Raw genomic sequence first — 12384 nt, 5'->3', positions numbered from 1 at the left:
TTGCTAAGTAAAAGAAGCCAATCTGAGAAGGCTACGTACTGTATGATTCCCACTCTATGACACTCTGAAAAGGCAAAACTATAGAGACAGTAAAAAGATAGTGGTTGCTGGGGGTATGGGGAGGGGAGACAAATAGACAGAGCACAGAGGATTTTTAGGGCAGTGAAAACACTGTGTGTGATATTATGATGATGGATACACGTCATTATACATTTGTCCAAACCCATAGGATGTACAACACCAAGAGTGAACCACAGTGTAAACTAGGGACTCTGGGTGACAATGACGTGTCAATGTAGATTCATCCTTTGTAACAAATGCACCATCTGGTGGGGGATGTTGATAATGGGGGAGGCTGTGCACGGGTGGGGACAGGGGGTAAATGGAAAATCTCTGTGCTGTCCGCTCCATTTCGCCCTGAACCTAAAACTGCTCTAAAAAATAAATCCTATTAAAAAATATAATCATCTTAACAGCACATTATAAAGCTATAAGCATCAGACCCTTAATGTTCTCATCAGCTCAGATTTTGGTTTGTGTCTATTTACTGTGAAACTTAACTGCATACTTCACTGTTTAAAAATAAAAAATCAGATAACCTTCAAAAGCAAAGTATCTCAACCTCAGGCCGGGGTTTCATTTGCCCCAAGCTCCCAGAGCTGGGCTCGCGGCTCTGTTCTCCCCTTCGGGGTTAAATGCGGACAGAAAGAATCGCCCGTCCCTAATATCTCAGAAACGTTTGACTTTCTGTTCCTGTCTCTTCCATTAAGGACCTGGCTGACCCACATCAAGAGCTTTTAAGACAGAGAGAGTGTCCTCTGCTTGGATAAAGGAAAACATTGAAACCATCAGAAATGACAGTGGCTAAACCATAAATTCTGCAGACATCATGTAAAATGGGTGTTTTGTCCGTGTTCAGTCGTTTACTCAGTACATCTAATTTTGATTTTAAACCATTTACAGTTTTTCTTGCTCATTAACAATAACATTAATTTTGTTATTGTTATAACAATTAGTTTTATTATGGTTATTGTTATAACAATTTGTGTATAATACAATTAATATTGGTATAACAATATTAGTTACAATGTTGTTAGTTCTAATGTAACAATAATGTAACAATAATAGGTAATGTAACAGTAACAAATTGTTATTGTTTTCTTAGGATACATTTCAAACACTGAAGTTACTAAGTTCAAAGAGACAGAGTTTTAAAGCTGTAGATACGTGTCGTCTAGATGCCCATCAGGAAGATACAGTAGTTGGCTCCCCAGGCAGATGGTCTTCCGTTTCGTGCCTGGACAACTTCCCCACATTCTGCAGCATCGGAAATGATGATTTCTTTGAATTTTACCAGTGTTATAGGAAAATAAGCACCTATCATCGCTTTCATTCATTTATTTTATCAAAAACATATGTTAGCGTACGGGGCATGTACTGTATGAATTGTTGACAGTTTTGTGGTCTTCTCTGTATACGTCTTTATGTTCCACCTCTCATCTGGAAATCTCACAGTGTATCATGGAAATGTTACAGGGGAGACGATTAAAGAACCAGTAACAGGCTTTCTCTCTCAATAATATATATCATTTCTACTTATACTATTGTCTATATTTAAGTAGTTCCCTTCTCCTTTTACCGTCCTTTTTTCTTTTACGTGCTTTTCTTGGTAACATTTCTTTGTTTCACTTTCCAAATCATTTGGACAAAGTTTAGTTCACTTATGTCAATTTTTTACTTCAAGCCTTGCCGACACGAAGTGTTGAATTTCAATGAGTGGTTTTTCTGCATCTAATGTGATGACTGTACGATTTCTTTCTTTTAATCATTGCGTGTGTTAAACTCTCAATAGGGTGAATTACATGTGTGAGAAAATGCATTTACATAAATGAGAAAATAACTTGAGACACCACTCAAGTCTAAGGGTAACAGAATATTGACCACATCAAACCAAAAGAAAGCTGTATTAATATCAGATAACAATAACTTGAAGGAAAAAAGAACCATTGGGATGAAGACAGTGACAGCTCCCAAATGACAAAGGATGCGTTTGACCACGAAGGCATCCCCGTTTTCAATATGTGTGCACCCAAGGAAATCACCTTGAGGTGTAGGCAGCAAAAATTGACAAGGAGAAGGCAGCCGGCCCAGTGGTTAAGCAGTGGTTGAGTTCACGTGCTCTGCTTTGGCAGCCCGTGGTTGTGAGGATCCCAGCCTGTCGATAGTGATGCTGTAGTTATCAACGCCCGAGGCACTCGCCCGGCTGTCTGACTGTAGCAAGCCCATGGGGGCCAGTGTTGTGGCTGGACCTGCCCTTATGGGTCTTATTATGATCGCAAGATACACCTGTGCAAAAACCAGCCGGCAACTTTGAGAAATAAGATTTATCACTCACAGAACCTACCCTGCACACCTAATGGCCACACAGCGAGGCTGTGGTTTCAGAGAGAGAGGGAGGGAGTATGCACCGGGGGCTCTGCCTGTATTAGGGTCGAGGGTAGGGTGTCTAGGGTTTCACTGATTCCCTCTTTATTAGCTCATTGAAAGCTTAAGAGCCGGAGTGAGGGTGTGGGATGGGGAATGGGGGTCCCTCTGGTCCCCAGGTCCCCCAGGGGGTTCCGAAAGAGGGCCTTTCGTGGGTGGGGGCAGCCTCCTTCATCCCCGGGTGGTTTTGCTGGCGGCCGTGTCCTACAGCTGCCAGTATGCTTATTAGAGATGGATGTCTTCTGAAATGGGTGCTCCTTCCATCAAAAGCTTAATGGCAGACCCCACACAACACCAGGGCAATTAAGCCACACATCGTGATAAAAAATAAGCTCTAAAAATCCCCACACGTAGAGAAACCACCAGATTCCCCATGGGTGATTGAGGGGTGGCTGCGAATGGACAGGGCGAGGGCCAGGGTGGGAAATCTGGGCGTGGACGTAACCGGCTCTGTCACCGTCTCCTTCTTCGCTTCTGCAGCAGGTGGTACTCCCCGCACGGAGCCTACGCCCAGAGCAAGCTGGCCCTCGTCCTGTTCACCTACCACCTCCAGGGGCTGCTGGCAGCCCAGGGCAGCCACGTCACCGCCAACGTGGTGGACCCCGGGGTGGTCAACACCGACCTCTACAGACACATCTTCTGGGGCACGCGTCTGCTCAAGAAGCTGTTTGGCTGGTGGTTCCTCAAGGTGAGTCTCTGACTGTTCCCTTGTCGATGCCGATGGTGCGATCCTCGGCCGCACGGGGGGGCGGCCACTTACACGGAGTTGGGTGCAGCAACCATCAAGGAAGATGGACTTCTTATGTCCACACTCAGAGGTGTGAACATCCCAGCATCCCTCATAGCCGAGATAAGATGCTGACTGACTAAGGGTCCTCATGTGCATTCACGTAGTTGCTGGAATTACAAACCACCTGGAACCACACCTGTTCAAGATACCTGGTGTGTCTGCTTTGGGTGTTCATCCTTCTTCATTTGTGTTTGCCCAAGTGGGGTGAAACCAAATGGTGTATTATGGGGGTGTATCTGTTTCTTTATCTAACCTCCTTTTAGGTGCATTTAGGTGGTTGTCCGTTTTTCCCATTAAATGCAATAATTATAACAAAAATTAACTTCTGGTCCATCTTCCTCTAAGACACAGGCTTAAAAAAAAGTCCTTTATATGCATTTAATCCCCAGGTAACCCAATGTGGTTCATAAACACCATGGTTGTCATTATCTTAGATGTCACCAGTGAAGACACAGGGACGAAGTCACCTGCCCAGGATGGCACGGGGCCTCTGGAGATGTGGTGTGTCTGTGATTACTTCCTTAGGATAAATTCTTAAAAAGGAGATTGTTCATCCAGAGGATATGCACATGTAAAATCTGCTATTCCGAATTCCCCAGCACGTTTCCACTGATATTTTTATATTTTGTGCGTAGACCCTATGCGGTCGCATTTAAATTTGCATTGTTTTTCATTACCAGTACAATTGTGCATTTATCGGACAGTAATCTTGCTTCTTGTAAGAAGGACGTGTGTCTTTCCTCTGGCCGTCTTTCTGTGAGGAGAGCCGATCTAGCCGTGGGACGCGGGCAGATCCTCCGGCTTCCACAGTCTTGGCCAGTGGACAATATTAATTTCTTCCCCACAGCGGGGTCTCAAAGATTAGAAACGATGAGGGCCAGCCCCGGAAGGGAGGAAGCATTCGATAAATGACAGTGATTGCAATGAACACTCCACCTCTGAGTTCTCCTTGGCTCAGCCTTTTGGCCACCAAGGAAACCTAGATTCTGACAAATAATAATTAACAAATGCAACCACCGGGCGCCAGCCTCTGGCCTCCTCCAGCTCTAATTACACCTCCATCATCACGAGATCCTTTCACCGCGTCAAAACCCGGACTCCTCCTGAATCTCTGAGTCCCCTCTGCAGTGACATGTAAAATTCGACTTCCCTTTATGAACGTGACTTCTGTGTGAATTACTTGGTCACGTCCTCTGGCCGTTTCTCCACCGGGGGAGATGCTGATTCAGAAAACGGTCTGTCTATTACAGATAGTCACCATTTGTCTCATGTTTCACATTTCGACTTATGTTCTTAGAGCGGATACTTTATGCCAACACGGAGTTAAAGGAGTTACATTGTTATTGCGCTGTGTTCTTAAAGGGGTTGTTTCCTTTTGTGGTTTAACTTTCCTGGTTTCAGGGCTACTGTCCTGTTTAGAAATTAATCCCTGGATTGTTTTTACTTGTTACGACCAGATTCTCAATCTGGATGACGTTTGCATAGTGAGGAATACGGCTGGTATTGTTGTTCAAACTGGTCCCTTGTTCAGACTTGGACCCGTGTGTGTGCCCAAGACCCCATCCTTCTCTGCTGACCCCACAGACGACGGTAGCTGTTTTCTATGTACCTACGTATGCTTCCTCTGTTCTGAAGTCACAACTCATCTCCAGCAGTGCCCTCCCCATCCCTCTTAGTTTCGTTAGCTTTCCTGACCCTTTGACGTGACTATTTTCCCCCGACCACCTTTACGTGATTTGCAAATTGAAGAAAACACGATCTGTGATGAGGAGACACCCATTTATTGATCCAATCTCTCTTCTTCTGTACATTTGGATTGTTGTCATCTTTTCCCAGCTAGTATAACCATCAGAACAAAAATTAATTTGGGGGAGTTTGACTTCATTTAGGGAGTGTTGAGATTTCAGACAGAGCTGTTCCTGTCTGAGACTCGGGTGTCTCTCCTGTCGCTCACATCTTTCTTGGAGCTTGTGATAGTGTGACTTATAATAAGAAATATGTGTTTGGTCTTCCTCCCTGTTCCTGGCACAGAGCTCCTAAAAGCTTTGGAATTTCCTAAGTGATCACAGTGATAAAGGCGTCTTTGTTATGTTAATGAGGAGACTTTGGAATGTCCCTGTGGATGGGGGCTGGTTGCCAGGGGAACGAACCCTGTGATTAGAGGGCTGGAACTTTTAGTCCCATCCCCCTGACCTCCCGGAGTGGAGAGGGATGGAGACTGTGTTTCGTCACCAATGGCCAATGATTTCATGAATCATGCCTATGTAAGGGAGACTCTAGAAAAACCGGAAAGGAGGGGATTTGGAGAGCTTCCGAGTGGGTGAACACATGGAGACTTGGGGGAAGTGGCATCTGGGAAGAGCGTGGAATCTCCATACCCTTTCCCCATGCATCTCTTCCGTCTGGCTGTTCCTGAGGTACATCCTTTTATAACAAACCGGGGCTCTAGTAAGTAAGATGTTTCTCTGACTTCTGTGAGCTGTTCTAGCAAATTAATCGAACCCAAGGAGAGAGTCCTGGGAACTTGTTGGATCAGAAGCACAGGTGACAACCTGGGCACCTGAAGTCGGGGATAGTCTTGTGGGACGGAGCCCTTCACCTGTGGGCTCTGACACCATCTCCAGGTAGACAGTGTCAGGACTGAGTGGGATTGTAGGACACCCAGCTGCTGTCAGAGAATTGCATGGAATGGAGAAAAACTCCACCACGTCAGAGTTGGCGACCAGAATCTTAATGCTTTTCAGAAGTGTTTTATTAATTCTCAATAAATGCCCATACATTTCCTATGGCATTAATCCTCATGATTTTATGAAGTTGTAATGTTTGTTTCTGTTGTGAGTAGGATTAAAAAAATTGCAAACTATGCAGACAACAAAATAAATAAAATATTTGAAAGTCAGTAATAAAATGAGCACACACATAATTCCAACACCAGAACGTGTCCATGCTTTTCCCTAAATGCACCTTCCTCCCTCCCCTAGTAGGTAAGCTCTTACCTAGACGTGGTGTTAAATATTCTCTTGTTTCTGGTTATAAATGTCTCACATGAGTGCGTTTCAGAAATTTAATTTTGCATTTTCTGATCCTCATATAAGTAGAATAATATCTGTGATTTGCTTTCTTTGCTCCGTCATTTAGTTAACTGGGGCTGTCGTAACAAGTGGCCCCACACTGGGGGGCTTAAAACCACAGCAATTCACCCTCCCCCAGTCCTGGAGACCAGAGGTCTGAGATGAAGGGGTGGCAGGGCCGCGCTCCCTCCACAGGCTCCAGGGGAGGGTCCTTCCTGCCTCTTCCAGCTTCTGGGGCTCCAGGCGTCCCTGGGCTGGTGGCCACCTCCCTCCCGTCTCTGCCTCCATCTCCACGTGGCTTCTCCTCTGTGTCTGTGTCTCCTCTTCTGTCTCTGATGAGGACACTGTCATTGGATTTAGGGCCACCCTCCTCCAGGACGCCCTCATCTCCATCCTTCACTTAATCACATCTGCAAAGACTCTGTTTCCAAGTAAGGTCCCGTTCCCAGGTTCCAGGGGTCAGAGCTTCAACGTATCTTTTGGGGGACACAGTTTGACCCACCGCACTCAGTATTAAATGTTTGTAGTCTGTCCACGTTGACGCATGTAGAAGTAGGTTATTCCTTTCCTTCCCTGTAAAGTCTCCCATGTGCGTATACAACACGGTTTAGATCCATTCTCCGGATTCAGAAACAGTTGGGCTGTTTCCATTTCTTTGCTGTCACCAGCAGGGTTGGTGTGAAGGTTCCTCTGCACATCTCCACGTCCACTCCTGCATCAGTTTCTCTAGAGGACATAGCAGGCAGTGCATTTTAAGGCTATAAGGTTCACACGTGTCCACATTTTCTGGAGAATTCCTTCTGGTTTTCCAGGACCGTTTTGCCAATCCACATTCCGAGTCCTGGGAATTCCTGATGCTTTGCATCTTCATCAATTCCATCACTGACATCTTGTTATTTCTAATAGAGTTTCAGCCTCTAATTTCTTTAGCCATATGACTATTTAATCTGCAAATACTGATCATATTGCCTCCTTCATTCTAATATATATGCTTCTGTTGAAAACTTTCTTATCCACTCTATAGACAATTAAATAATAGATCCTGTAGGTGGCCCCAAGATCTTATTTATTTTGTTGGGAAAACATCTACTATTTCTTTATTTGAATACTTATATATATTATCATTTGTATATTTTGCTTTATTATGCACTATGCTGTATGTTGTTCCTGTTTTATTTATTTTTTTAAATGAAGTATTCCTGCAATTTTACAAAAAACATTTTGCTTCTGAGAGCAGGGTTAGGCAAACTCTGGTCCACGGGCAGGCCACATGTTTTTGTAAATAAAGTTTTATTGGCACACACGCCCAATCATTTACGTGTTGGCCACGGTGGTTTCCACGTTGCAATGGCAGAGTTGAGTCATTACAACAGAGAACAGATGGCCCCCAAAGCCAAAAATATTTATTATCTGGCCCTTTACACAAAAAATTTGCTGGCTCTGATCCAGAGAGATGATTATATTTTTATTTCCTTTAACTCCCTCATTTGCATAACTTGGATGAGAATGTTCCTTAGAACAGACGGTCCCAAATTTCTAGGAGTCTTACTGTCGTGAGCATCCTTCTGTAATGCACCGCAGGTTTCCGTTTTCCCGTCACTTCATTGAGGGCTTTGGATAGATATTTATCCCCGAGCTGCAGATTCCCTTTCTCTGCTGTTTTTGTGACTTTTCAATACTAAAGTTTTGATGCTTTGTAGAAGAAAAGAGAGAGATAATTGAGAAGGTTTTCTTTCTATTTTCCTTCCTATGTTTCAGCATAGTCTAATGATCTTGAAAAGTATCTGCTTTTGAAAATTGAAACGGTTGGCCTTTGAAAACTCTCTGGGTTTGGGAATTTTCAGAAGAATAATGCTAAGTCAGTTCTCAAATTTTCTTGAACGCTCATTGCTTTCTTGAGCTTTTCGACTCTTTTGGAGTCAATTTTGACAGCTTTCTCCCTAGGATAATTGTCTGTTCTCATCAAGTTTTAGAATGAACGAGCACGGTTACTCACTCTCTTCCTGGGGTCAGCCTCCCTTAGTTTCTCTGGCTTCCATCTCAAAGTCCCTAAGAAAATCAGCCGCCCCCAGGGCTCCTTGAAGAGCTTAACGAACTCCCCAACTTTTCACTTCGCTTTCTTATCAGCTCATCTTTTATTCTCCAATTCCTCAAGCAAAGGGATTTCAAGTTTTAAGTTCTTTCCGCAGCAAAGCATCAACCCTTGCGTGGACTAATTCCAATTCCACCATGAATCGCTGTGAATGACTCGAGCATCCCCAGAGAACATGTACCGCTGTTTCTATAGTATTCGGAAATGAAGGTGAAACTTTAAACATCTGAATCATTTGTTCAATTCTGTCATCATCATCTGTACATGTGGATTAAAAATAACCACAGGGCACTGTTGGAGTTATGGTGCCTTTACACATAAGAGAGAAAATTATGAAACTTGAGAGTTGTGTAGTGGATGGATATTCAATGGAAATGAAGTAAAAATGCATCAGGCTACCATGTCATCTTTGTAACGGTAATTGTGTATATCCGTATTGTTTATTACATGAGTGTGTGCATGCGTCACGTATAGTCTGCAAGGATGTGCCCTTGGTCCCTGGGGGGAGACCGTATGACTTACGTGTCTTTGTGTTCTGGCATTATTTTATATCACTCTAAAACCTCCATTCTACGCCCCATCAAAAAAACATGACCATTTGGTTTATGCTGTTTCATGCTCAGTGCTGGCGTAGATTACGCTTTTCAGAGGGTGTGCGTGCTGTTCAGACCTCTAGGAAGCGTTTGTAGCTTCGTAAATGGAAGGCAGCGCCGACAGAGAAAACGTGCATCTCCCATGCCATGTGGCCATTGCGTTGGGATGTCATCCCAGCTCCCTCTCCCGTTGCCTCAAGATCAGTGGGCACCAGGAAAAAGCACGATTCTCCACGCTAGGTGCATCTTGTGCAGGAGTCGTATCAAACAAGCCCGGGCCTCTTTGAAAATCACTTTATCTCGTCTGTAATGGAAGATGGTCAAATTCACGATGTAGAATGTGCCCACATCACAATAAAATATCTGACTAGTGATTGTCGGTTCTCTTAAACATGCATTCCAGTCAGTCTGTTGGTCCAGGGAAGGTCGATCATTTGAATGATTGGTTCTCTGATAGATGTGCCGAGAGGGTGGCAGGTTTAATTAATCAGTTGAAGGACAGACATCCGGCCGTCCTTCCTTCCCACCTCTGTATCGTGAGCTTCCCCTTTGCACGGGATCCTTTATCGGCATTCAAGCACGCTGTAACAGCATCTTAAGAGAGACAACACCCTCTGTTGATGTTCTGTCATGCTGTAGGGACCTACCACCCATGGCTCTACCCTTGCTGGCATCAGACCTCTGGTAGGAGATCCTGGCTGATCCAGGTGAGCCCCATGTCATCATAAGAGTCTTTATAAGAGAGAAGCGGGAGGGTCAGAGGCAGGGAAGGAGAGGTGGCAATAGAAGCAGAGGTGATGTGATTGCTGACTTCGAAGATGGAGGAAGGGACCACAAGCCTGGGAAGGCAGTGGCCTCTAAAAGTTGGAAAAGGCAAAGAAATGGGTTCTCACCCGGAGCCTCCAGAAGGAACACAGCCCCGCCAACATCTAGATTTTAGCCCAGTGACATTCATTCTGGACTTTTGACCTCTCAGATTGTTCACATGATAAATTTGTGTAGTTTTAAGCCACCAAGTTTGTGGTCATTTCTCAGAGCAGCCACAGGAAATCCATACACCCTCTTTCCTTGGGTCTCAGCTCTCATGGCCATAATCTTGTGTCTTTGGCAAGTTTATTGGTTTCAGCTCCTTCCTCTGTAAAGTAGGTTGATAAGACCCACCTTTCAGGTGTATCATGAAGATTAATCAGATGGGATGACATAAGAGGCACGGAGCAAGGAGTCAGGACATAATGGCAGTTCAGATTATGACGGCTCACACAACCCTCCCCACTTCAAGACAGTTCAATGGGGTGTCAGGACAGGCACTTCCCATAATTGCACCAGGACAACAAGAACCCAACTAGTTATCACTCAGTTTGTCTCTCTGCCATTTTAATAAGCGCTAACAGGAGAAGTGTGGTGGCTATGGTCTGCCCTAGTGTGGGAGACAGGAGGCAAAGGCTTCGCCAGGGATGGAGCCTTTGAAGGAAGGTTGAAGGCTGGACCAGGGTCCAAGGAGATGAGCAAGTCTGGGACCATATGTGATGCAGAAAATGGGTCAAATGCTCAGCACTGCTTTCCCAACTGGGTCCCCCATCTGAACCCCAGACCCCAGAAATGATCTGAGTTAACCTCGTCTCAATTCTCCCAAGGGTGGCTGGTCCCAGCCCTATTCCAGACGTACAAGGGGACAAGCTTATCATCTGTGATGTGCAATGACAGCCTTAGGACATTAAGGCTGGCCTCCCTCCCAGGACCCCAGTTGAGGAATATCAGCGATGAGGTAACAGGATCAGACGCGTCCAGCCTACAGAGCGTCCAATGGACTGGAGGGCATAGGGGGACCTGGGATCTGGTTAGAGGCCTTTGCAGTGGTGTAGGTGGGGCTGGACATGGTAGAGAGGGAGAGGAGGAGACTGTTTTGAAAACTAGTCCAGAGATAAAATCAACAGATCTTGACTTGTTGACTATGGGAAGTGAAGGAAGAAAGACTCAAGGATAGTTGGGGGCTTCTGACTCAGGAAATTGGGCAGGGGGTGCCTGTCCAAGAGATGGGAGAATGGGGAAATGCCCAAGTGTCTTGACCTTGAGATGTGTAAGTAGGGTTTCCTCTTCTAGAAGCCAACTGGGCTGCCACGAATGTGTGTCTGCAGCTCAGAGGAGAGCAGAGATGGACGTTGCAATTTCAATGATGAAGGCAGAGAGGGAGATGACAGATGAAGCCGTGGGCATGGATGATGGGCCCATAGGATGGAGGCAGATTGAGGAGGAAGATGGAGAGGGTTGGGGTCTCCGGAAGAACCAAGATCTGGCAAATTCCATGCAGCACCTCCCATCTCCTCTCGCCCCTCTACTATGCCCCTCACTTTTGTAATTTGTTAATTCTGGATAATAATATCTCATAAGATTGTTGTGGAAATTGCTGACACAATATATGTGAAAGCATTTCCAAAACTGTAAAGCCCTGTATAATTATGTAATTATAAGGCATTCATTTTTTCCCTACACTCGTACATTGCTTGCAGCTCTATTATAGCACACTTTAAAATCCATCCCATGTTCCATTTAGTTTGCTTATCATTTTATTTCTTTCATGCATTTGTGCCCAAACATCGACCCACCGCCCCTGCCTAGTGTAAGCTCCCGAGTGGCAAGGGCTATTTGCAAAATTATCTTCCTTGGCCCTGAGAGCCAACAAAATGTGGGTGAGCAGTTAATACACATTTTTTGTACTGAATTGCATTGAAATGGCTTCCATTGCTTTCAGCTCCAACAGTCCCCGAGACTCGAGAGTGGCTTCACGCAGAGAAAAACTTTATAAAGATGCCGAGCTCTCTCCCCCTGGCCCCCAGCAGGCATCTGGGTCTGCAAAGACTCTGCTGCCTCTGATGAAACCAGCACATTCCGTTCTTGGGTTTTGGTTCACATTTTAGACATCTGCCCCTTCCAAGTCTGTAAGGATTATTATTATTATTTTAAAGGTGTAAGTGAAAGGGGATATGTTATTTATGCCAGAGGGGGCATTGTTTAGAGCCCCTTCTTGTCTGTGCAGAAGCCGACTCTCATTTCCCGGCACGTGGCACCCAGGATACATACTTCATCCTTCGGGGAATGTGCTGGAAGACAGCTCAGATCGACTACAGCTGCATGGGGGCAGATAGTCACATTCTACTGGGAAGGGCAGTAGGTCTACAGGTTCACCATTCGACACTGGTCACCTCTCTTTGGTTTTCCATGAGGCCAGAGAGGGAACAGGACTGGTTCGAGACTTTCTGCTTATCCATCTTAATTAGGTATTTTGCCAACATTTCACCCTCAGAATGCTCATCATCGTGGACCTAAGTGCCCAGATGTTTTGAACGTGTCTGGCTA

At 45.1% G+C, this 12384-nt stretch overlaps 1 protein-coding gene across 1 annotated transcript in view; it reads left to right on the top strand.

Moving 5' to 3' along the window:
- Positions 1-12384, top strand: part of DHRSX (polyprenol dehydrogenase) — a 178216-nt gene that overhangs the window by 155956 nt on the left and 9876 nt on the right. Inside the window, exon 7 of the mRNA XM_087427830.1 lies at positions 2965-3172. Coding sequence (XP_087283956.1) covers positions 2965-3172 — 208 coding nt within the window. The remainder of the gene's footprint in view (positions 1-2964; positions 3173-12384) is intronic.

Source organism: Ceratotherium simum, chromosome Y (assembly GCF_057802395.1).
Source record: "Ceratotherium simum simum isolate JZ-2026a chromosome Y, ASM5780239v1, whole genome shotgun sequence".
Taxonomy (NCBI): domain Eukaryota; kingdom Metazoa; phylum Chordata; class Mammalia; order Perissodactyla; family Rhinocerotidae; genus Ceratotherium; species Ceratotherium simum.
Note: the sequence above shows the minus strand (reverse complement) of the source record. Positions and strands in the feature narration are given on the sequence as shown.